At 48.4% G+C, this 24,451-nt stretch overlaps 1 gene segment (V, D, J or C); it reads left to right on the plus strand.

The window, feature by feature from the left end:
• Nucleotides 1-10,835: 10,835 nt before the first annotated feature.
• LOC129339988 (Ig heavy chain C region-like) overlaps nt 10,836-24,451 on the plus strand; it is a gene marked incomplete at its 5' end in the record, with an annotated part of 30,980 nt that continues 17,364 nt past the window's right edge. The window contains 3 exon segments of the C gene segment in view: nt 10,836-11,155; nt 14,558-14,580; nt 16,566-16,670. Coding sequence covers nt 10,836-11,155; nt 14,558-14,580; nt 16,566-16,670 — 448 coding nt within the window.

The raw sequence follows: 24,451 nt of genomic DNA on the forward strand, positions 1-24,451 counted from the left end.
TTTAATAAATATTTTAAGACGGCATAAATATAAAAAATGCTCTCTTCAAAACAGGAACTGTACTGAGTTTGGCAGAATGAACAGTACAGAAATACTAACCTTCCTAACTATTAAGCAGTTATTCAAAAGGGGGAGTTTTTTCAAGAGGTGCATCTTTTTCTCCCTTGAAAAATAATAGCATAACAAGTGCTTCGGAGCTTTGATTGCAAAGGCATAGGGTGACTTTTTGAGGTCAACGTTGCCTTTCAAAACATGGAATTCTGCTGCCCCTCGGGGGCTATTTCCTAGAAATGCCTAAAATATAGAGTAGTATTAGAAAAAAATCCTCCTCCACAACAAGTCTTTTGGGGAACTTTACCTTAGAATGGAACTAGAATGAGAACAGGGTTCTTCACAAGTTACCCTCTCATGATGTGATTAGTAGAAAGCAGAATGGTTTCTTGGGCTCTTCCCTACCCCATTTCCAAGCACATTTGTTTGGGAACAAAAGCCTTAGGACTTGGGGTTGACAGACTGTTCCCTGCACAATAGGTAGAATACGACTTGAGAATACCACAACCACCTGGCCCATACACAAGCAACAGCACCTCCCTTGTGTCTGAATTTCTCCAGCCCCTCACTGGTTCTAGGTCCAGGTTCAGTTAATTAAGAAGAATCCACAACTTGCTTCCAATGGTTACAAAGACATGGCGGGGGGCGGGGGGAACTGGATCTACTTTGTTAGGTGTAAATTGTCTGTCATGAGCCCACTTCAGTGAGGGCCAAGCTACAAGTGACAAATGACACTTGAATGGGAAGTGGATTGAGTGGAGGGTAAGTGAACAGGGAGAAATACACTTGCCGTTCAAGTGTCATTCGTCACTTGTAGTTTGGCCCTAAGTCAATATACCTCATTATAAACGAGTGAAAACGATCCTCCGTAAAAGCCACCCATCCCTGTACTTTCACCACAGAAGTGGTAACCAGAGAGAGTGGCGTGCCTGCAGATTTTCTGTAGTTCCCAAGCAAGGATTCTGCTTTCTGACAGAATATTTTCCCCACGAGGGGCTTGGTGTGACTTGACATCTTATCAGCAAGTGGCAGGTCTTTGGCAACTCTCATCCTCCATTTTAGTACTGAAAGAGAATGCAGACATAGCTGAGTAAGAGCCTGTCAACAAAGTACAACACGTTTATGTTTATTCTATTTGTGTTTTCCCAAACATCTCACCTGAACAGGTTCCTGTGTAACTTGGCATTGAATGTTCTGCATTTTAAATAATCATCATGACTCTAAATGACACATCATTGCTGTTTCTTGCTCTGGAGGCTACGGGGGGACGTCTGAGATCAACAGAGGCCAGAACCCTTTGGGATTTGCAGGGCCCACCACCCATGGCACATGCACAAAGCTACCATTGGAAGTCCCAGGCCGCTGTGGCATCTCTTCTTGGAGAGTTGTTTTCTCCCACTACCTTTTCAACACTCGTGAGGATATTTTAGGAAAACACATTGTACATTGTTACATTATAAGTTATACGTTATACATTATTATTATCTTGAGTTTCTCCACAGCATGATTCTTAGTTTATGCTTAATTCTGATGACATCCAACTTTCCAGAAGGCCAGCCCCCACTTTCTTGAGTTGTCTGGTGGAACTCCAAATCTTTACCGGCAAATATCCTCCCTGAACTCCCTGGGGAACAATATATAAGCAAGCCTAGCCTGCTACTCGGCATTCACCCAGATATCACTATGAGGTCTAGCCTCTTCTTCCTTTCTGTGGGACTCCTCGCTCTCGGGGGAAACCTGCCCAGGACTTCTGGCCAGAAGGTTACAGGCGAGTATTCTGCTCTTCTCTTCATGCGCTCCTGAAGGCCTCCCCTTCAGCTCCTTTCTTCCATATGCCGACCTTGTTCACAAGCACCTTCTCTTTTCCTCCTCCTCCTCTCCATCCCCTTATATGAACCAGTTCTGAGTCTTGGACCCAGTTCTAGGCTGCAGGGAGAGGAAAGATTCCTCGTCAAGCTCCTTCCCCCTCTCTCTTTTGATTTCCTCTCCCCTCTCTTAATTTTAAGCCTCCCAGCCAAGCAACAGAATACCGAAGTGATACAAGTATTATTTCATAAATATTATTGTAAATATGCTTCTTTAATTACCACAATAAAAATTATTTTTCTCTTTTTTCATGGTAATCCTTGCATAAGTAGAGAGCTTGGCCACATTGCAGGGGAGGGCAGACAGTAGGACTCTGGATGGGGCTATGCCGATTCAGAAGGGGAGAAGTAGGCAGGTGAGATTGTTACAGATGTGATCGAATTATTTCCTCAGCGCCCCGATCTGGAGTGGGGAAGATGCTCAGGGTGGCATGTCCGCCACCACGCGCTCCCCCGGCTTTGGGGCAGCAGGGCAGGGAAGCGAGGCGAGCCACACTGGGCCTTTCCAGGCCTCTGGAAGCCTAAAGGAGGAAGCGGGGAAACCCTGTTATTGTCGATTAAGTTCTTATCCCCATTTACTGTGCCTGCATGGGATAAGAGGTGAGTCTTCAGCAACACAGTTTACCTTTTATGTATAAGGATATACAGTTTACATTGTACAGATTATACATACAGATGGCTCCCTACCTTCACTCAGTTGATCTGGCCACTTGGAGCTATATTATGGTTATGGCTAGGCAATAGTAAAGCTTTCTGTCCTTGAAAACAAATAGGAAATTCCAGTTCATAAAGAAACCCACAGCCTCGTTACTCTCCAGTGTTAGATGCAATCTACGTGTCGTACCTATTTGGCAGTCACTCCATTAGTTATGGATCAGTTGCCGGGTTCTATTTACAGTTCAGGTCATCACCTCTCGAGTCTCAATGGGTTTGGATGCAAGTACCAAGTATATGGGAAGAGGATCATAGTCTATTGCAATGATTATTGAGTGCATCACTTTGCTTTTCTTGCATTGACTTCTACCTTTGTAAACTGAATTCTGATATCTTGTGTCTTGGGCAGATTTCATTGCCTCGTTTGCAATATTTCCCAGTTCTGAAATCCTTTCGTTATAATGTTGTTTATTGAAGGTCTTTGCTGTTTGTTAGAGTTGATTTTTATTATTTGTAATCTGCCTTGAGTCTCAGTAAGAAATGAAGACTATATATGTAGATAAAATAATAATAATAAAAGAATTAAGTGTCATCAGCATGCCAGACACATTCTGAAGGGTAGTTTTTTTTAAAAAAAAAAAGAGTTCGGCTGATGTGTTTGTGGGACTTGCACATGTCTGCAGACACCACTTGGTCACCCCTTTCATAGAGGAGGAGCTGACACAGCCAGACCCAGTGGACCAGGGCAGCCAGAACAGCTCAGCCAACCATTTGAAAGGCCCGATGCTGCTCGGTTGGCCTGGCTGCTATTCCGCGTAGCCGTAGCTTCCCTTGAGGTCTCATGAAGCAAAGAATGCCGCAGTGAAGAAATCCCTCACCTGTCACAACAAGGAATGGGCTTCTACGCCAGGGTTGCCAGCCTCCAGGTGGGGCCTGGAGATCTCCTGGAATTACATCTGATCTCCAGATTACAGATAAATGTTTCCCTGGAGAAAATTGGGGGGGAGGGGAATGGGTTAAAAATAGTTTAAATTCAGATTTGCAATGGATCTTGAATCAATAGAGAGCCAGATGCTTGTTTGCTTTTAAAAACAGTTTACTTCTAAAGGAAAAAAAGTACATGAGGTTCCTACAGAATAAGAAACTGTATAAGTTACATCTTGCTGCTACATGCTACAAACTTAGGCCATGCAAGTAATGGAGATTCTTCCTCCTTCTTGACCCCTGAGAAAATCACCTGACCTATTGACCAATGACAGTTTACAAACACACCTCAGTTTCCTAGGCTTTCAATCATATAAGATTATTGGCTCTGTGCCAGGTTTTCTTCCAAGTCAACACAAACAACAGAAACACTAGGTAAACATTTTAACCCCATAATGACTGAATGTCAGAACTTGCATTATATATTCCAACAAAAAAGGCTTCTTTGGAAGGTGAACTCTGTGGCTTTATACCCTACTGACCTTCCTCCCTTCCCCAAACCCTGGAGGTACCTCCCCACCCCGAATCTCCAGGAATTTCCTAACCCAGAGAGGGCAAACCTTTTCCTTTTCCTACTTACAGGTGGTGCTCCCAGCACTCCATCTGTCTGCAACTTCCCTCCTTCTTCAGAAAAAGCGGCTTTGCAGGAAAGAGTGTAAGCAGTCAGCCCGGCCTCCGCCATTTTAACAGTGTACAGGCCTCTGGAGTTTAAAATGGCTACTGCATGGCCACCAGAGAGCCTCTAACAGTTGCTATATCCCATCTGAGAGAATACAGCATGCATGGAATGCCGTATTGGAATGTGGAGTGATGGAGAAGCGATTGGCCTTACTCTCCATCCCAGCCCCCAAGGAGTACAGTGCAACAAAGGTCTCGCAGAGTCATCCCCACTTAACACATTCCTTTCCCTTCTTCCATGATGAGATCATCTGTCCATGATTGAGGAGCTAATCAAATGACATTCTTAAGAAGAGCAGAAGAGCAGAAGCACCTGAGCTGAGAGCAGAAGCACCTGAGCTGAGGCAAGAGCACATGGTGGAGAGCTGAAGCTAGAAGGTAAGGGTTTGTTGTCTTTCTGCCTTTTGCCTTTCCTAGCTACTGTGTGAGAAGCTGAGGGTGAGTGGTTCTGGGTAGCTTGCTAGAGAGTGGTTCTGGTTAAGTTCTGTGTGAGTCTGTTGGGGGCTGAGTGAATTGCTGTTGTTTGCAGCTGACTGCTGTTGCTTGTGGTTACAAGCCCCGCCCCCTAGTGTCCTGGGGCCCTGCTGGGTTAGGCAGGAAGGCACCTTTTGAAACAAAAGGCTCCTCCTCGCCAGAGGCGTGAGCCTTTGGCGCGAGCCGAAGGGCTCTTGCCCTGTGGCTCTTAGCCTAGGGATCTGCCTGGGGGACCTGAAACTCTGCTAGTATACTGGTTCTGCTAGTACTCTAGGTACATTTGGAAGGCAATCATGTCTACTGAAGCCCCCTTCGCAGTCACCTGCATGGAGTGTGCCATGTTTGTTTTCCTCCCAGAGGAGAAGACAGAGTTTACTTGCCAGAAGTGTAAGCTGGTCAGAGTTTTGGAAGAAAAGGTTCAGAGCCTGGAGGAAAGTATCACCACCCTTCAGGAGATCAAGGAGGGAGACAATTTTATGGACAACAGCTTGGGGGCTCTACACATCCAAGAAGAGGAAAGTCAAGGAAGAGGGGAAAGAGCCGATCTCCCTTCTGAGCCTCCTCTCAGATCTACAGTACAAACCCGAAGGCGTCAATGAAGAAGATGCTCTGGTCCACTTGAGCTCAAGAATCGCTTTGAAGTGCTAGGGATGGTGACAGAGGTGACAGTGGAAGGAGAACCGAAAAGATCTGGAAGAGGGAGTGCAGAAGACATGGGGCCTCATGGAAGTGGGAAAAAACGGAAGGTGGTAGTCGTCGGGGACTCCTTGCTCAGGGGTATGGAACGCCATGTCTCTGGGCCAGATCCCCTATTCCGAGAGATGTGTTGCTTGCCGGGAGCCAGAATTCAGGATATTACCGACCGGCTGCCAAAACTCATCAAGCCTGCTGATAAGTACCCGTTTGTGCTGATTCATGTGGGAACGAACGACACGGCTTCGAATACTGTTGCAAGAATTAAAGAGGATTACGAAGCCCTTGGAAGGCAGTTGAAGACATTGGGGGCTCAGGTGGTATTCTCTTCTATCCTTCCAGTCACAGGAAGAGGAGCACGCCGGGAGCGGACCATACTTGAGGTGAATCGCTGGCTGAGATGGTGGTGCCGGCAGGAGCGCTTTGGGTTCTGGGACCATGGGATAGGTTTTCTTAGAGAAGGCCTTCTAGCACATGATGGGCTTCACCTCTCAAGGGCAGGGAAGAAAACGTTTGGAACAAACCTGGAGAACTTCATCAGGAGAGCTTTAAACTGATGCCGCAAGGGGCAGGGGACGATTGACATGGCGACTTCAATGATGAAGTGAAAACAGTGGGGACCCACCTGGGTAGGAAAGGTCAAACAAAGGTACAAGGCTACAAGTGTTTATATACCAATGCCCAAAGTATGGGCAATAAGAAAGAAGAGCTTGAGCTTCTATTGCAAACAGAGGGCTATGACATAGTAGGAATTACTGAGACTTGGTGGGATGATTCCCATGACTGGAATGTGCTAGTGGATGGGTATGAGTTGTTCAAGAAAAACCAGAAGAGTAGAAGAGGAGGTAGAGTGGCGTTGTATGTGAGGAGAGGGCTTGATTGTCAAGAAGTTATGGAGAATGGGGCGGACAGCCCGGTGGAAAGTATATGGGTAGAAATAAGGGGAGGAAGGACAAAGGGTATTGTTGTTGGAGTCTGCTACAGACCACTCGACCAGTGAGAAGAAATGGATGCTGCCCTCTTTGAACAAATTGGCAGAGTATCCAGACATCAGAACCTTGTAATTATGGGTGACTTCAACTTCCCCGATGTGTGCTGGGAGGCAGGCTCAGCAAAGCGTCATGAATCACGCAATTTCCTGACCTGCCTGGACGATAACTTCCTTTTTCAAAAGGTGGAGGAAGCTATAAGGGGTTCGGCCATACTAGACTTGATATTAACCAACAGGGAAGAATTGGTAGATGAGATGAAGGTGGTGGGGACCTTAGGGGGAAGTGACCATGTCCTTCTTGAATTCCAGTTGCTGTGGGGAGCCAAGGAAGTTCGTAGCCAGACTCGTAGGTTAGATTTTCGTAGGGCCAACTTCAATGAACTCAGAGGCTTGATGAGAGTCATTCTGTGGGGGAGTGTGCTGGAAGGAAAAGGAGCGAGTGAAGGGTGGGCCATTCTCAAACACGAGCTTTTGCAAGCTCAAGCCTTCACTATCCCAGCAAGACGGAAACATGGTAAGGGCTCCAAGAAATCGATGTGGATGCACAGAGAGCTCCAGAATAAGCTAAGGGAGAAAAAGGAAATGTTCAGAAAATGGAGAGAAGGGCAGACCTCTAAAGAGGAGTATATGAGGGTTACTAGGTACTGCAGATCAGCCATCAGAGAGGCCAAAGCTCAGTACGAGCTGGGTCTGGCCAGGAGGGCTCGCTACAACAAGAAACACTTCTACAGATATGTGAGAAGCAAACGCAAGGTAAAAGAGGCAATTGGACCGCTGTTGGGAGTAGATGGAGGAACGCTGATGCAGGACAGAGAAAAAGCAGACAGGCTTAATGACTTTTTTGCCTCTGTTTTCTCCTTGAAGAACTCAGGCACATCTAGAGATAGTAGAAAATGTGGCAGGACACCTGAGTGGCTAATTGACATTGACAGAGAGGTAGCGGAGAGGCATCTGGCTGCACTGGATGAATACAAATCCCCTGGGCCGGATGGGGTGCACCCAAGAGTGCTGAAAGAACTTTCCAGAGAACTTGCAGAACCCCTGTCCATCATCTTCAAGGCCTCCTGGAGGACTGGGGATGTGCCACAAGATTGGAGAAGAGCGGATGTTATCCCAATCTTTAAGAAAGGGAGGAAGGATGACCCGGGAAACTACAGGCCAGTCAGTCTGACTTCTGTTGCTGGGAAGATATTAGAACAGATTTTAAAGGGATCAATCTGTAAACATCTGAAGGACCACTCAGTGATCCGGGGAAGTCAGCATGGTTTTGTTCCTAACAGATCCTGCCAGACCAACCTGGTTTCCTTCTTTGATCGAGTGACCACCTTACTGGATCGGGGGAACTCTGTTGACGTGATTTATCTGGATTTCAGTAAAGCTTTTGATAAGGTCCCCATGACATTCTGATGGGCAAACTGGAAGACTATGGAGTTGACTATAGGACAGTTCAGTGGATAGGGAACTGGTTGGAGGACCGCACTCAAAGAGTGGTGGTCAACGGTGTTTCATCAGATTGGAGGGAGGTGTCCAGTGGGGTGCCGCAGGGCTCGGTTTTGGGCCCGGTACTCTTCAATATTTTTATCAATGATCTGGATGAAGGAGTGGAAGGGCTGCTCATTAAATTTGCTGATGATACCAAATTGGGAGGGGTAGCAAACACCCAAGAAGATAGAATTAAAATTCAACAAGACCTGAATACTCTGGAGAAGTGGGCAGCTGTGAATAGGATGCAATTCAACAAAGACAAGTGCACAGTATTACATCTGGGCCACAAAAATGAGAAGCACAAATACTGGGTGGGGGATACACTTCTGGGCAGTAGTATATGTGAAAGGGATCTTGGGGTAAGAGTGGACTGTAAACTGAATATGAGCAGTCAGTGTGATGCAGTGGCAAAAAAGGCTAATTCAATCCTGGGTTGTATCAAAGGGGCCATAGCGTCAAAATCGCAGGAGGTCATAGCCCCTCTCTATACTGCTTTGGTCAGGCCACACCTGGAGTATTGTGTGCAGTTCTGGAGGCCTCACTTCAAAAAGGATGTGGACAAAATCGAGAGGGTGCAGAGGAGAGCGACGAGGATGATCAGGGGTCTGGAGACTGAGCCCTATGAGGAAAGGCTGAGGGCCTTGGGAATGTTTAGTTTGGAGAAGAGGAGGTTGAGGGGGGACATGATTGCTCTCTTTAAATATTTGAAAGGCTGTCATTTGGAGGAGGGCAGGGAGCTGTTCCAGTTGGCAGCAGAGGGTAGGACGCGAAGCAATGGGCTAAAACTACATGCACAAAGGTACCGACTGGATATTAGGAAAAACTTTTTCACGGTCAGAGTCGTTCAAAAGTGGAATCAGCTGCCTAGGGAGGTGGTGAGCTCCCCTTCACTGGCAGTTTTCAAGAAGAGGCTGGATGAATACTTGTCAGAGATGCTTTAGGCTGATCCTGCACTGGGCAGGGGGTTGGACTAGATGGTCTGTATGGCCCCTTCCAACTCTATGATTCTATGAATATATGGTCGTTCCTGGAACAGTGCATTCCCCACCTAAATTCATTAACTTAGCTCCAGTGGACATCTTCAGCAAACTATTCTTTCTGTGCAGCTCTAGAACTAGTTTTACATTTGTATTCACACGCCCTGGCAGCTACCGCTCAAGGCAATCATATCTTTTGTTTAACCCAGGAACTGACCGTTGCAGCCTTTGTTCTAACAGCTAGGTGGGCTCTTCCACCTCAGGGCACATTTTACTTATAAAGGCAGAGCTCTGGCCCCATTCAAATCATGCAAGCTTTCTGGCTTCTCCCTTGGGGTCACTTCCCTAAGCCTCTTGCTCTCTTGGCCGAGGATGCTGGCGTTCGAAGCTACTCTATTCCTCCATGTACTGGACCCCTTCTCCAGGATAAGTAGATATATTTACTCCCTCTCTCTATTCCCAATTTCTGGCTACTTTTCCTAGGACTCGTGCGTGCATGCATTATCTTCCCCAGTGATTTTTGTGTATGTGCATGAAGTTCTTGTGTTCAATAAAAGTTATTGTTTGATATTAAGCACCAGACTCGCTTGTTCTATTGGGGAGAGGACTCGGTTAAAGCTGGTGATACGATCCACGTGGTTACCGCCTCTCGTATAGCTGTCTTCCTTGCTTGCTAATTCCCCCACAAATCATATTTATTGCAAGGAGACCACTTCCGGTAACAACAGCCACCCTTTTGTGCAGGGTAGAGGAATTTTTCCCCGAAGACGTCAATATAACATGGTTCTGCAATGCTGAAGCCGCAGCAACTTCAGTAAACTCCATCAGCAAACCTAAGAGACCAGGGAACTTCAGGTCTAGCCAACTGCGCCTCAATGTTTCAGACTGGAAGGAAGGAAACCGTTATACTTGTAAGATGAAAAAAAAACATGCTTCACTCCTTGAGATCACAAAAGGCCCCAGACAAGGACACTAGTAAGCCAACCCTTGGAAAGGTCTCCCTAGAGCTCGCCAGCACGGCATTAACCATCATCTCCTTTCCTCTATGGCAAACGCAGTGGCAATTGTCATGGCTCTTTAAACATCTTTTCCATTAGGCAAGCAGAGATTATTGCCTCAGGCAGCATTATGGGCATCTACAGAGATCAGTTCCCTTGGATATAATGGTAGCTTTGGGGCATAGACTCTGTGGCATTAGACCCCACTGAGGTCCGCCCCTTCCAAAAATCCACCGTCCCCAGCCTCCACTCCCAAATCTCCAGGAATTCCCCAACCCAGATTCGGCAACCCTAAGCAAAAGGGAGAGGCAGGGTTGGTGCCCAGGGTGAAAAGCAGGAGCCAAGAAGAAAGAGTAGGAGACAGGGTGGGGGAGCTGAAGGGGCGGAGAAAGGGATTTCCCTCCCCCACGAGTCCTTGACCGTCTTTACTTCCATGCGGATAATGTGGATGTACTCCAAATGAGACATAACAGTGAGAAGGCCACAGGATTCCACAGCCCTCTTGAAAGCAGCAGGATCTGAGCCCAGAGGCACCTTAGAGACCAATAAGATTTTCAGAGTATAAGATTTCAAGAGGCAAAGCCTGTATCTGAAGAAGGGACGTTTGAATCTTGACAGCTCATACCCTGGAAATCTTGTTGGGCTCTCAGGTGCCGCTGAACGCAAATCCCGCTGTTTTCCTGCAGACCAACACAGGTTCCTCTTCAAAGAAGTTTATCTGTTTCTAATGGAAATGGACCACGGCCTGCTTCAGCTCCTTCTTGGAATGACTTTCCAGAAAGCACCACACAGGAGGACTCGGTAGCATCAGCAACCAGGATAGGTGGGGTGGGAAATGTGGGGAAAGGGTCCCTGTGTGCTGTGGACAGTCTGGAGGAAGGAACGTCCTGAAGTCTCCCCCATCGCCTTCCCTCAAAACCCCTCCCTTCCTCTGTTGATTCCACTGATGGGGCCTGAAAGCAAATAACCTTCCTCTTCTTTCCACCACGCTCTGCCTCTCGGCACTCAACCAGGCAAGCCCTCGGCCTCCAACAAGTCCCTCTTCAGGTCCCGCTTCCAGAAGGCTGAAGATGACTCAGGTGTGACCTTCAGCTGCATAGTGGAAGGGCCTCATCCTGGCAGTGTCTCCATCACGTGGCACGAGAATGGCAGACCCCTGACTGGAGACAACAGCGTCATCCACACCAGCAGCGAGCCTAACGTTTTTCTCAACAGCAGCCTGAAAATCTCTGGTGATGCGTGGAATTCAGCAAAGGCTTTCTCATGCGCCATTGGTCAGCAAAATTCCCCACACCCAGAACACCAGTGAGAAATCTCCGGGTGAGGAATGAAGACCAGTCCCTGTCCCAACATCGTGGCCTTTCCCCCCAGCACAGAATTGCTTCTGCTGCGGTCAGATCAAACCCTGTTTGATCCGTATGCACTCCTTTGTAGTCAACAGCTATATAAAACAGAAGCCCTATGATTCAGACCCAGGTATTCTTGGCTGTGGCTCCACTGCAGTCTGTCATTTGTAGCTGGTGGTCAGACGGTCTCTTAAATGGAGGTGAGACACGGTTCATGTCTCAGCCACAACACAGCTGGATCCTACCACCTTGGGGTTTTTTATGTGATATATTCTCAACCTCATTCCCCCCCTCAAAAATCTCATGGGTATGAAATACAAAATATTAGGAGGTGCATCTCATCACTTCTTCTTCCCGACCCCCCGACCCCACCCGATTTGCTGTAGTTCTACAAAGATCTCATATTTGACTTTAGAGGGAGATCAGACATGTTAATGGATACGCAATCCAGTGGGCGAGGTGTGTTAGTCTATTGCAGCCGAAAGAAACAAAAACAGGTTCCTATGGCACCTTAAAGACTACAGAGTTTAATTTATTGTAGCTTAAGCTTCTATGGCCTGATGCCCCCTTTGTCATATGCAGTCTTGTTCACGGAGGATGTTGAGGAGAGTGAATGTCATCAGTCAGCGAAGCCTCCAAGGTCAAAGGGAGTGTACCCCCAAATATGAGTTTCTGGGGGGAGACAACAGGGCAGGGGGAGTTTCTGAGGGGAGACTACCATATTGCCATGGTGTCTGTCCCAGGAGCATCTGGCTGGCCACAATGAAACAGGATGCAGGGTAAGAATACCACTTAGTGGTGATATATTCACACAAGTGAATTAAATTGTTGTGGAAGTTATTGCTGAAGAATGCTGTCACCCTTTGAGAGAGAAGGTGTGAATGTACCAATCTGAAGGGCTGCAAACAGGTCACATTTGGGAATGACAGCAGTGGCAGTTACGTTCACATCCTGCGTGTCCGGACAAAGTGAAATACATAAATGGAAGGAAGAAAGTCCTAAACTGCAATTTGAAAACAGACTTTTATTCAGATGGGGAAACGGGCTGGCGTTCTGGGGTGCACACAAGGGTTCCCTCCTCCAGGGTTTCTGGGGACCTGCCATCCTTCCTTGCAGCTGGGTGCAGGGGAAAGACGGGCCACACAAGAATGCGGCTGATTCCCCCACAGCTCACACAGGCCGGCTGACCCACAGGCCACAGCCCTTGGCTCTGGCGGGAAGGAAGGCGGCACCTTAGCAGCAAAACACACACATTGATCACTCAGCATATGTTCTTGCCTTCCTCATCACAGGTGTTACTCACTCACTTCCTCCACCAGGAGCCTGCCACACTCTCCGGGTCAGCATTTACAGAGCCTCTGCAGTGATCAGGTCTGCTGTTGGGATTCTCTTTATGAATTTCATGCAAGCTCCCCACATCCACCCAGACTGAATTGACTAGGGTCTTTCCTTGTCCTCTGCTGCCGCCTCGTGGACATATTTAGCATAGCAGCATGCAAAAGTCAGAGCAGATTTAGCTGTTCCTCCTGATATTTTTGAGGAAAAACCTTCCATCCACATCAATTTTGTATTAGAAGAATAAAGTTCGGGATAAGATTGTACCTTATGTGAATTTGGACAAGATATAAATTCTAGGAGGAGGTTCTTTAAAATAGAATTATAGACTGTTTTGACAGTTGGTATACCATGAGAATGAAATCTGGCCCTCAAGTCAGAGTTGACTTATGGTGACCCCTGGTGGGGTTTTCAGGGTAAGAGACTAAGAAATGTGGTTTGCCATTGCCTGCCTCTGCAACCCTGGCCTATCCAGGTCAGATACCATAGTGGTTAAGCAATTGAGCTGCGATACAACATTTCACTGGTTCAAATCTCACTACAGCCATGAGCTCAGCAGGTGGCTTTGGGAAGGCCACTCCTCTCAGCCCCAGCTCCCCAGATGGAGAGCCAGTTTGGTGTAGTGGTTAAAAGTGGCAGGACTCCAATCTGGAGAACCAGTTTGATACCCCACTCCTCGAAGCCAGCTGGGTGACCTTGGGTCTGTCACAGCTCTTCCAGAGCTCTCTCAGCCCCACCCACCTCACAGGTTGTTGTTGTGAGGATAATAATAACATACTTTGTAAGCGGCTCTGAGTGGGTGTTGTCCTAAAGGGCTCTCCTGAAAAATAGGCAGAATAAAACAACCCAAGACAACTGGCCCATACACACCAAACAGCACCTCCGCTGTGTCTGCATCAGCTTTTCCCAGCCCCTCACGGCTTCTAGGCTGAGGTTCATTAAATTGAGAAGAACCCAGAATTCACTTCCACTGGAAACAAAGGAGATGGGAGAGTGGAATGGACACTGGACTGACTTTGTTAGGTTTAAATTGTCCCTCATGAGTCCCATTCAATAAGTCAATTTACTTCCTTAGAAATGGGTGAAAACAATTATCAATAAAGGCCACCCAATCCTGGGCTTCCCCCAACACATTCTATTTGCCACAGAAGCGATAGCCAGAGATGGCGGCATGCCTTGAGATTTTCTGACGTTCCCAAGCAAGGATTCCTCTTGGAGTGAATGTTTTCCCCTTGAGGGCCTTGGTGTGACTTGACATCTTTACCAGCATGTTGGGCTCACAGTGCCAAGGCAGATCTGTGGCAACTCACATCTTCCATTTTAATACTGAAAGAAAATGCGGACATGTCTGAGTAAGATCCTGTCAGCAAAGCACAGCAAGTATCAGTTTATTCTATTTGCATCTCTCCAAACATCTCACCTGAACAGGACGCTGTGTTCCTTGGCATTGAATGTTCTGTATTTCAAACACTCATTACTGTAAATAAGATGCATATTTGTTGTTTTGAGTTCTGAAGGACCGTGTTGGGGGGAGGGGGTGGGATCTGAGAGAAACAGAGGCCAGAACTCATTGGGATTTGCAGGGCCCACCACCACCCAAGGCACATGCACAAAACTGCCATTGAAAGTCCCAGGCCACTGTGGAATCTCTTCTTGGAGGGTTTCTTCTTTCTCCCACTTCCTTTTCAACACTTGTGAGGATAGATTAGGAAAAAACAATGTACATTATTCATTAGACATTATATGTTATGCAATATACATTATTATTGTCCTGAGTTTCTCCAGTGTGATGCCTAATTATGCCTAATTCTGATGACATCTAAGTTTCCCGAAGGCCAGCCTCCTCTTTCTTCAGTTGTCTGGTGAAGCTCCAAATCTTTTCCAGCAAACATCCTCCTCGAACTCCCTGAGAACAATATATAAGCAAGCCACGCTTGCTACTAGGCATTCACCCAGATATCACCATGAGGTCCAGCCTCTTCTTCTTTTCTGTGGGACTCCTCGCTCTCGGGGGAAACCTGCCCAGGACTTCTGGCCAGAAGGTTACAGGTGAGTATTCTGATCTTCTCTTCATGTGCTCTTGAAGGCCTCCCCTTCATCTCCTTTCTTCTATGTACCGACCTTGTTCACAAGCTCCCTTCTCAGAAACTCTCTTCCTCCTCCTCCCCGTCTCCTCTATGGACCAGTTTTGTGTCTTGGACTCAGTTCCCACCAGCAAGGAAATATTCCTTGTCAATCTCTTTCCTCCTCTATCTTCCGATTTCCTCTGCCTTCCCTTAATTTTTAGGTGCCCAGCCAGGCAACAGAATACTGAATTGATGCAGATATTATTTCATAAATATTATTTTAAATATTTTTTTAATCATTGCAATAGCAATTCCCCCCCCCCCTCTTTTCTCATGGTAATCCTTGCATGAGCTAAAATATGGGGCATACAATGGGCCTGGGGGGCGGGGAGTAAGAGTCCAGCACTGGCTGTATAAATTCAGGAAGGGGGAAGTAGGCAGGTGAGATTAATCTTGACAGGTGAGATTGAATTCTTTCAAAACTGATAGTTCAGCTTTTGATTTTACAGGTAGTAAAGCATTTGTTACAAAACTAGAGACTCTGAAACAGTGTGAGGAAATTCCATCCGTTTGTCTCTGGTTTCATCTCTGTTTGGAGATCTGTAGCTTTGTATCTAATTATATTATTAGACACTCAAAAGATAGCAGATACATTATTATTATACTAGAAACAAAGCCCATTGTGCAAATAAATACAACAGGCTCTAGAAAGCTGGGACTGGGGAGGGCTGGCATGGGGGGGATCTGGGGAGGGCTGGCAGGTGGAAGGGCAAGTGGGATATAGGGAGGATTGGCAGGTGGAGTGGCAAGGGGGGTCTGGGGAGGGCTGAGACACAAAAAGGGTCTGGGGAGGGTTGGCAGATAGGGGGCATGGGGGATCTGGGGAGAGCTGAGAGGCAGGAGGGGTCTGGGGAGGATTGGCAGGTAGAGGGGCAAGGGGGGTCTGGGGAGGGCTGAGAGGCAGGAGGGGCCTGGGGAGCATTGGCAGGTAGAGGTGCAAGGGGGCATCTCGGGAGGGCTGAGCAGCAGAAAGGGTCTGGAGAGGATGGGCAGGTAGAGGGGCAAGGGAGGTTCTGGGAAGGGCTGAGAGACAGGAGAGGTCTTGGGGATATTGGCAGGTAGAGGGGCAAGGGGGGTCTGGAGAGGGCTGAGAGGCAGGAGAGGTCTGGGGGATATTGGCAGGTAGAGGGGCAAGGGGGGGTCTGTGGGGGCTTAGAGGTAGGAGGGGTCTGGGAAGGGTTGGCAGGTAGGGGGCAAGGGGTGTCCGGAGAGGGCTGAGAGGTAGGAGGGGTCTGGGAAGGGTTGGCAGGTAGGGGGCAAGGGGTGCCTGGGGAGAGGTAAGAGGCGAGAGGCAGGAGGGCTCTGGGAAGGGTTGACAGGTATGGGGCAGGGGGAATCTGGGGAGAGCTGAGAGGCAGGAGGGCTCTGGGAAGGGTTGACAGGCAGGGGGCAAGGGGGTCTGGGGAGAGGTGAGAGGAAGGAGGGGTCTGAGAAGGGTTGGCAGGTAGGGGGCAAGAGGGTCTGGGGAGAGGTGAGAGGCAGGAGAGGTCTGGGAAGGGTTGAGAGGCAGGGGGAAAGGGGGTCTGGGGAGAGGTGAGAGGCAGGAGGGGTCTGAGAAGGGTTGGCAGGTAGGGGGCAAGAGGGTCTGGGGAGAGGTGAGAGGCAGGAGAGGTCTGGGAAGGGTTGAGAGGCAGGGGGCAAGGGGGTCTGGGGAGAGGTGAGAGGCAGGAGGGGTCTGAGAAGGGTTGGCAGGTAGGGGGCAAGAAGGTCTGGGGAGAGGTGAGAGGCAGGAGAGGTCTGGGAAGGGTTGAGAGGCAGGGGGCAAGGGGGTCTGGGGAGAGGTGAGAGGCAGGAGGGCTCTGGGGAGGGAAGAGATACAGGAGGGGTCTGGGGCGCTTCAGTCACACCCCATCACCCGAACTCCACCTGCCGGTGCATTGCTCTTCCTGCACCGCCCTCTTCCTCCAGCTGGGCTGTGTGGCCCAGCAGCACGAGGCCAGGCAGACTCGCCTGACCCTCCGCCACTGGAGGTGACATTCCACGGCGCCCTTTTATCCTCGTGCTCCCGAGCAGGTACACCAGGATAAAAGGGAATTATATAGTAGGATACTCAGTTATCATTGTACAGATTATACATACAGATGGCTCCCTACCTTCACTCAGTGGATCTGGCCACATGGAGCCAGGTTATGGTTATGGTTAGGCAATAGCAAAGCTTTCTGCCCTTGAAAGAAAGTTGGAAATCCCTGTTCATAGAGAAACCCACAGCCTCGTTACACTCCAGCGTTAGGTACCCTCAGGGCCGCCACTCCTGCCATGACCCCCTCATGACAGCTTCGCTCATCTGAGCTAAGCCTTTGGAAGATGCCACCCTACAAATGGGTAAGATTAGCTACTGCCCACTCACATGTATTCTGTGTGGCAGCTCCCGCCGTGTGAAACGGCCCACTAGAGCGGCTCAGGGAATCCCACACACTCCTGTCGTTTCACAGAAAGTGCAGGACAAAGGTGCTCAACCGGACGTTTTTATCAAGGAATTATGGCTGTTGTAGAAAGGAGCAGATCAGGAGGTTGCTTATTGAGTGCACCACCTTGCTTTTCTTTCATTGTCTTCTACCCTTGCAAGCCGCTTCCTACGTTCGGGTATCTCCTGTCTTAGGCAGATCTTAATGCTTTAGGCAGTGCCTTGTTTTCCAGTTCTGTAATCCTGGTCTTACAATGTTGTTTACTGGAGGTCTTTGCTGTTGCTTTGAGCTGATATTTAGGATTTGTAATCTGCCTTGACTCTCAGTGAGAAACGAAGACTATATATGAAGTAAATAAAATAAATAAAAAATGAAAGAATAAGTGTTGTCAGTATGCCAGACACATTCTGAGGGATGCATTTTGGGCCGGAGGGGGGAGAAACAGTCTGACTCTTGTGTTAGTGGGACTTTCACATATCTGCAGACATCTCTCAGTCACTCCTTTCATGGAGGAGGAGGTAACAAAGCCAGACCCAGTGGGCCAGAGCAGCCAGGATGGTCTAGCCAACCGCACGAAAGGCCTGAAGCTGCTGGGTTGGGCTAGCTGCTCTTCCGCCTAGCCAGAGCTCCCCTTGAAGCAAAGTATGCCATGGTGACTCTGCTCCTCCTTGTTCCTCCACAACACTGCAACAATTGTGGTGATTCTGGAAACACCTCTTTCATTAGACAAACAGAGTTGCCTCAGGTGGTATTTGGTGGCCCAAATCAGTTCTTTGTTTGTCCACACAAGAGTAGCAGCGGATTAGGAAAGAATCACGGTAACCAGGGCTTTTTCTTTTCTTTTTTATTAGATGAGGTAATTTTTATTAGATGAGGTAATATAATATAATACATAAATTTTGTCTGAATTAACCCTCTAAATAAATATATAACCCCACCTCCCTCCCCTTCCCCTTTTCTCTATTGACTTCCAACAACACTTGAACCCCCCCCCCCTGTTTATTCATAGATATTATTATTACTCTATATTGCAATCTCTTTCACTATGGTAAAGATCTTAATATACTTCCTTTTCTACAAATCTTTTTATATAAAATTTAAAGTTTAAAATCCCTCCAAAGACCACAATTATCCTTTAACATCGCATTTCTTTTCCAGATGTTTCTTGAACTTCTTCCATTCCTCCAAAAACATTTCTGGATCTTGGTCATTCAAATTTCTAGCTAATTTATCCATTTCGGCCATGTACAACAGTTTCCTTGCCTACTCTTCAATATTCAGAGTTTCTTCTTTTTTCCAGTATTGAGCATACAAAATTCTTGCTGCTACTAACATAATACAACAATGTCCTGTCATTTCTATTAACCTCTTCTAAGTGTAACGATAATAATAACATTTCTGGATTTTTGGCAACATTGTATTGTAATATCATAGACATTTCAGCACATATTTTAGACCAGAAGTCTCTAGCCTTTTGGCAAGTCCACCACATATGAAACAAAGAACCTTCATGCTCCTTACATTTCCAACATGGGTAACCAGGACTTTTTTTCAGCTGGAATGTGGTAGAACAGAGTTCCGGCACCTCTTGAAAAGTCACATGGTGGTGGCCCCGCCCCCTGATCTCCAGACAGATGGGAGTTTAGATTGCTGGAGCGGCGCTGCTGGAGCGGCGTGGAGGGCAATTTAAATTCCCCTCTGTCTGGAGATCAGGGGGCGGGGCCACTGGCCATGTGACCGTTTTCACTGAGGGCGATTTAAACTTTAAAAAACTCCTCCCTTATTCCAGTTGAAAGTGATGTCATTGTGCAGTCCTGAGTTCCCACCACCTCTTTTCCCAGAAAAAAAGGCCCTGACTGTAACCAAATGAAAAATGCACTCTGCAAAGAGGGTGCAATCTCACGACAGTTCAGGAAGCCTTCCGGGGCACATGTGGCTTGTTGCTCTGTGTTTCGGAGGACTGGGGGAAAGAGGGCAAGTGGGGTTCACTGCTATGTGTGACCAGGTTGAGGCAGAGGTATTGGGGGAGCAGAGGGCAAAGGTGGCAGGGACAGTGCATGCCCTGGAGATGCTCATATACTCAGAGAAAGGGAGACTCAGATGGGGAATCCAAGTGCCATTTTCTCAGGCAGCAAAATCTCTCCAGCCAGCACCTCTATAAGGAATCTCAGAGCTAAGCTACAAGTGATGCCTGACACAGGTTGGACACTAGTCAGCTTTCCTCAAGTTTTGATGGGAAATGTAGGCATCCTAGTCTTGCAGCTGTAATGGAGAGCCAAGCTATAAAACCAGGACTTGAGGGAAGCTGACAAGTGTCCAACCTGTGTAAGATATCACTTGAACCTTGGCTCTCAGTGTTCAAAACTAATATCAATCTGATAGGTTATTTTCTATTCTTTCCTTCCTACAAGCAACCTCAGGGCAACATACCTGGTTCCTTCTACCCCATTTAAGTGTTTCTCTGTCTCTAATATCCATCGGTGGCTCATCATGACAAGCTCATCATGACAAGCAAAAATGCTACACTATGGAGCCATGCAGGGTTCAGATATAGTTTTCTACAACCCAGGAGGACCAGAGGTTAAATAGATATTGGGGGGCGGGCAGGGGGGAGTAAAAATTCTCAAAAGAGTAACAGCGGTGCAACAATTGCAGGGGGGAATCAGATGGCATTTGGGTTGCAACCTAAACTGGTGTTTAATAACGGTGGCTTCTTTGGCAACCCCCAAAAGAAGTTGAGCTCAGGGGAAGGGGCAATAGGAGAGGCCAATGATAGAGGAGAAGAGAGAACAGGGCAAAAGTGGGGTCGCTAATCTCCAGGTGGGCCAGCAGATCTCCCAGAATTGCAACTGATCTCCAGGTTACAGAGATCAGTTCCCCTGGAAAAATGGCTGCTTTAGAGGGTGGACTCTATGGCATTATACCCCACTGCTGTCCATCCCCTCCAAAACCCCGCCCTCCCCAGGCTCCACCCCCAAATCTCCAGGAATGTCCCAACCAGATTCGGCAACCCTAAGCCAAAGAGGAAGGCAGAGTTGGTGCCAGGGGGTAAAAAGCAGGAGCCAAGAAGAAAGAGGTGAAGCCAGGGCAGGGAGGGGGGCTGTTGTGGGGAAGAATAGAATTTCCCCTTGACCAGGAGTCCTTGACAGTCTTCACTTGTATGTTTATAATTTGATATACTCCAAGTGATAAATGAAAGTGAGGAGGCAGCAGGATTCCAGAGACCTCGTTCAAGCTGTTGATTCGATTCGCATGACTGCCGTGGACATAGTAGATATCCTTGGATATGCCATGATGTCGTTATTTATTTATTTATTTATTTATTCAATTTATATACCGCCCATCCCCAGGGGCTCTGGGCGGTGAACAGTTAAAATTGATAAAAACAAAGACTAAAATCAATATACAAATAATAAAACAAATTAACAAGGTGCAGTGGTGGGGAGAACCTTCCCCACCCCAAAGGTGGGAGGCCGACATGGCACCGCCCCCTTCAATCACCAAACGCCTGGCGGAACAGCTCTGTCTTACAGGCCCGGCGGAATGATAATATGTCCCGCTGGGCCCGGGTTTCCATTGACAGAGCGTTCCACCAGGCTGGCGCCAGGACTGAAAAGGCCCTGGCCCTGGTTGAAGCGAGGCGGGCTTCCTTAGGGCCGGGGACCACGAGTAAATATTTATTCGCTGATCGGAGCGATCTCCGGGGAACGTACAGGGAGAGGCAGTCCCGAAGATATGCCGGTCCCAACCCACTCAGGGCTTTAAAGGTAAGAACCAACACTTTGACCCTGATTCGGAATTCAACTGGAAGCCAGTGCAGCTGGCGCAGGACAGGTGTGATGTGTGACTGGTAAGGTATACCAGTCAGGACCCGTGCCGCCGCATTCTGGACCAGTTGTAGTTTCCGGATCAGGCCCAGGGGTAGCCCAGCGTAGAGTGGGTTACAGTAATCTAGCCTGGAGGTGACCGTTGCATGGATCACTGTAGCCAGGTCCTGGGGCGTCAGGTAGGGGGCAAGTTGCCTGATCTGACGAAGATGGAAAAATGCAGACTTGGCAACCGCCGTGACCTGGGCCTCCATCGATAGGGAGGCATCCAGGAACACACCCAGACTCTTTACCACTGGCAAAGTTGCCAGTGGTGTCCCATCCAGGGCAGGGAGCTGGATCCCAACATCTGGCAGCCCCCGTCCCAGCTGCAGGACCTCCGTCTTCACTGGGTTCAATTTCAGCCTGCTCTGTTTCAACCATGCCGTCACAGCCTCCAAAGCTCTGGCCAGATTGTCTGGGGCCGTGTCTGGCCGGCCGTCCATCAACAGAAAAAGTTGGGTGTCATCCGCGTATTGATGACAACCCAGCCCAAACCTCCGCACCAACTGGGCGAGGGGGCGCATATAGATGTTAAATAACATCGGGGAGAGTATCGCCCCTTGGGGAACCCCACACACCAAAGGGTGACGGGGTGATAGATCTCCCCCGAGCGCCACCCTCTGTCCCCGACCCTGGAGAAAGGAGACCAGCCACTGTAAGACTGTCCCCCTAATCCCTACATCGGCAAGGCGGCTGGCCAACAAATCATAGTCAACCATGTCAAACGCTGCTGTGAGATCAAGTAACACAAGCAGCGCTGACCCGCCTCGATCCAGATGCCTGCGAAGGTCATCTGTGAGGGCAACCAAGGCTGTCTCCGTCCCATGGCCAGGACGGAAGCCAGACTGGAATGGGTCCAGGACTAGAGCATCATTCAGGAATTCCTGCAGTTGTACCGCCACCCGCCCGCTCAATCACCTTGCCCAGGAACGGGAGGTTCGACACTGGGCGGTAACTGGACGGGTCGGTGGGGTCCAAAGGTGGTTTTTTCAGGAGGGGCCGCACTACCGCCTCCTTTAACACTCCTGGAAAAACCCCAGAGCTCAGGGAGATGTTAACAATGGCCTCCAGATGGTCCCGTAGCCCCTCCGAGCTGGCCTTCACCAGCCAGGATGGGCAGGGGTCCAGAGGACAGGTAGTTGGCCTCATCCCCTGCAGGATCTTGGCCAATTGAATAAAAATTGGCCCCAAATGCTGAATTCAGGGCCAGTGTTTACTCAATCAGCCCCAGAAGTGACCCATTACTTCTGCATTGTGCCAGGAAAGACAACATTCCTGGGGCAACACAGGGCACATAGGGCTCTCCACCACCTTCTGTTAGGGGAATTGGTCTCCTTGCAAGTAAGAGAATTTGTGGAGGAATTAGCAAGCAAGGAAGACAGCTATGCAAGAGGCTGGTAACTATGGGATCTTGTGCGCCAATGTCTACAAGGATCCATTCCTCTAGAGAACCCTTTCAACAAGCAGGCAGTTATTCAATCGAAAAGGTTTTTTTATTTAAAATATTACAGATCAATTGCACAAAAAACTCACAGCACACACACACAGAGCTAACTAGAAAACAAACAGGGAGGAAAGTTGGAGAGAGTTGCAGAGTTGGTTTTATAGTTACCAGGTCGAGAAGATCGAGAGTGTCCAAGGGAGAGCAGCTTCAGTGACCAGTACTTCATGGCAAGAGGAAGGAGGGCTCAAACATGCCATCTGAGGGCGTGTGGAGGGTCCAGAGTGCACACACACTGAGCACATGGCAGGACAGTCATACATACTGTGTAACATGCCCTGAGGCAGGACTGAGAGTCTCTGCCCTAAAACAATGCTTTAATGGTTCTTCCCAGGGTGGGACAAAGGACTGGGAAACTGTCTCCAGGCTGAGACAATAAGGCTGGCGAACTGTCTCCAAGGTGGGACAATAAACTAGGAAGGTTTGATTATGTCTTCCTGGGAGGAACTATAGGTGTAAAAAGATTATTTGATGACCCACGATGGCTGGATGGATGAGGCATCAATAGGAGAGTGGGTAAAAGGTAGAATTGGCAGCGGGTGTGAATGGATTCATTCAGGTACTTCTGGAGCCCTCCATTGTTCTATGGTTATGCACAAACTCCGGGGTGTGGGGCTAAGTTCGCTTCTCACATTACAGTACTTTTCCATCTCCTGCCTAGCCAGGCAGCTTGTTTGTGTTTTAAACACATGAGCAGAGGGACCTATGATATTGCCATATTCATAAGCCGTGAGGGCTTAAGTATGACCACTTACACTTCCTTCCCCCTGACAGCCAAAGGAAGAGGTGATGGGGGTGTAACCTGGGGGGGGGGATCCCCTGCCCCCACCAGGGGAATCACAAGCCTGTGGGGTAATGATAACTCTGCCTTTGTTCACTGCTCTGAGTAGGGCACTGATCTGTCCAGAAGAGAGGTATGTAGGGACACCGTTATTATTACTCCTGATTCATCACAGCAATGGTGCCAAATTACAGCCTCTGCCGGCCCCTTCCCAGAATGCCTTTGTCAACCATAAAAGCTTGAGGACTTCCTGTCCAGAAAGCAGCACACAGGAGGACTCACCCAAAGAGTGGTGGTCAACGGCATTTCATCAGATTGGAAGGAGGTGTCCAGTGGGGTGCCGCAGGGCTCGGTTTGGGGCCTGGTACTTTTCAATATTTTTATCAATGATCTGGATGAAGGAGTGGAAGGGCTGCTCATTAAATTTGCTGATGATACCAAATTGGGAGCGGTTAAAATTCAACAAGACCTGAATACTCTGGAGAAGTGGGCAGCTGTGAATAGGATGCAGTTCAACAAAGACAAGTGCACACTGCACAGTATTACATTCGGGCCACAAAAATGGGAAGCACAAATACTGGATGGGGGATATACTTCTGGGCAGTAGTATGTGTGAAAGAGATCTTGGGGTAAGAGTGGACTGTAAACTGAATATGAGCAGTCAGTGTGATGCGGTGGCAAAAAAGGCTAATTCAATCCTGGGTTGTATCAAAGGGGCCATAGCATCGAAATCGCAGGAGGTCATAGCCCCTCTCTATACTGCCTTGGTCAGGCCACACCTGGAGTATTGTGTGCAGTTCTGGAGGCCTCACTTCAAAAAGGATGTGGACAAAATCGAGAGGGTGCAGAGGAGAGCGACGAGGATGATCAGGGGTCTGGAGACTGAGCCCTACGAGGAAAGGTTGAGGGCCTTGGGAATGTTTAGTTTGGAGAAAAGGAGGTTGAGGGGGGACATGATTGCTCTCTTTAAATATTTGAAAGGCTGTCATTTGGAGGAGGGCAAAGAGCTGTTCCAGTTGGCAACAGAGGGTAGGACCCGAAGCAACGGGCTTAAATTACATGCACAAAGGTACCGATGGGATATTCGGAAAAAACTTTTTCACAGTCAGAGTAGTTCAAAAGTGGAATCAGCTGCCTAGGGAGGTGGTGAGCTCCCCTTCACTGGCAGTTTTCAAGAAGAGGCTGGATGAATACTTGTCAGAGATGCTTCAGGCTGATCCTGCTCTGGGCAGGGGGTT

Source organism: Eublepharis macularius, chromosome 12 (assembly GCF_028583425.1).
Source record: "Eublepharis macularius isolate TG4126 chromosome 12, MPM_Emac_v1.0, whole genome shotgun sequence".
NCBI lineage: Eukaryota > Metazoa > Chordata > Lepidosauria > Squamata > Eublepharidae > Eublepharis > Eublepharis macularius.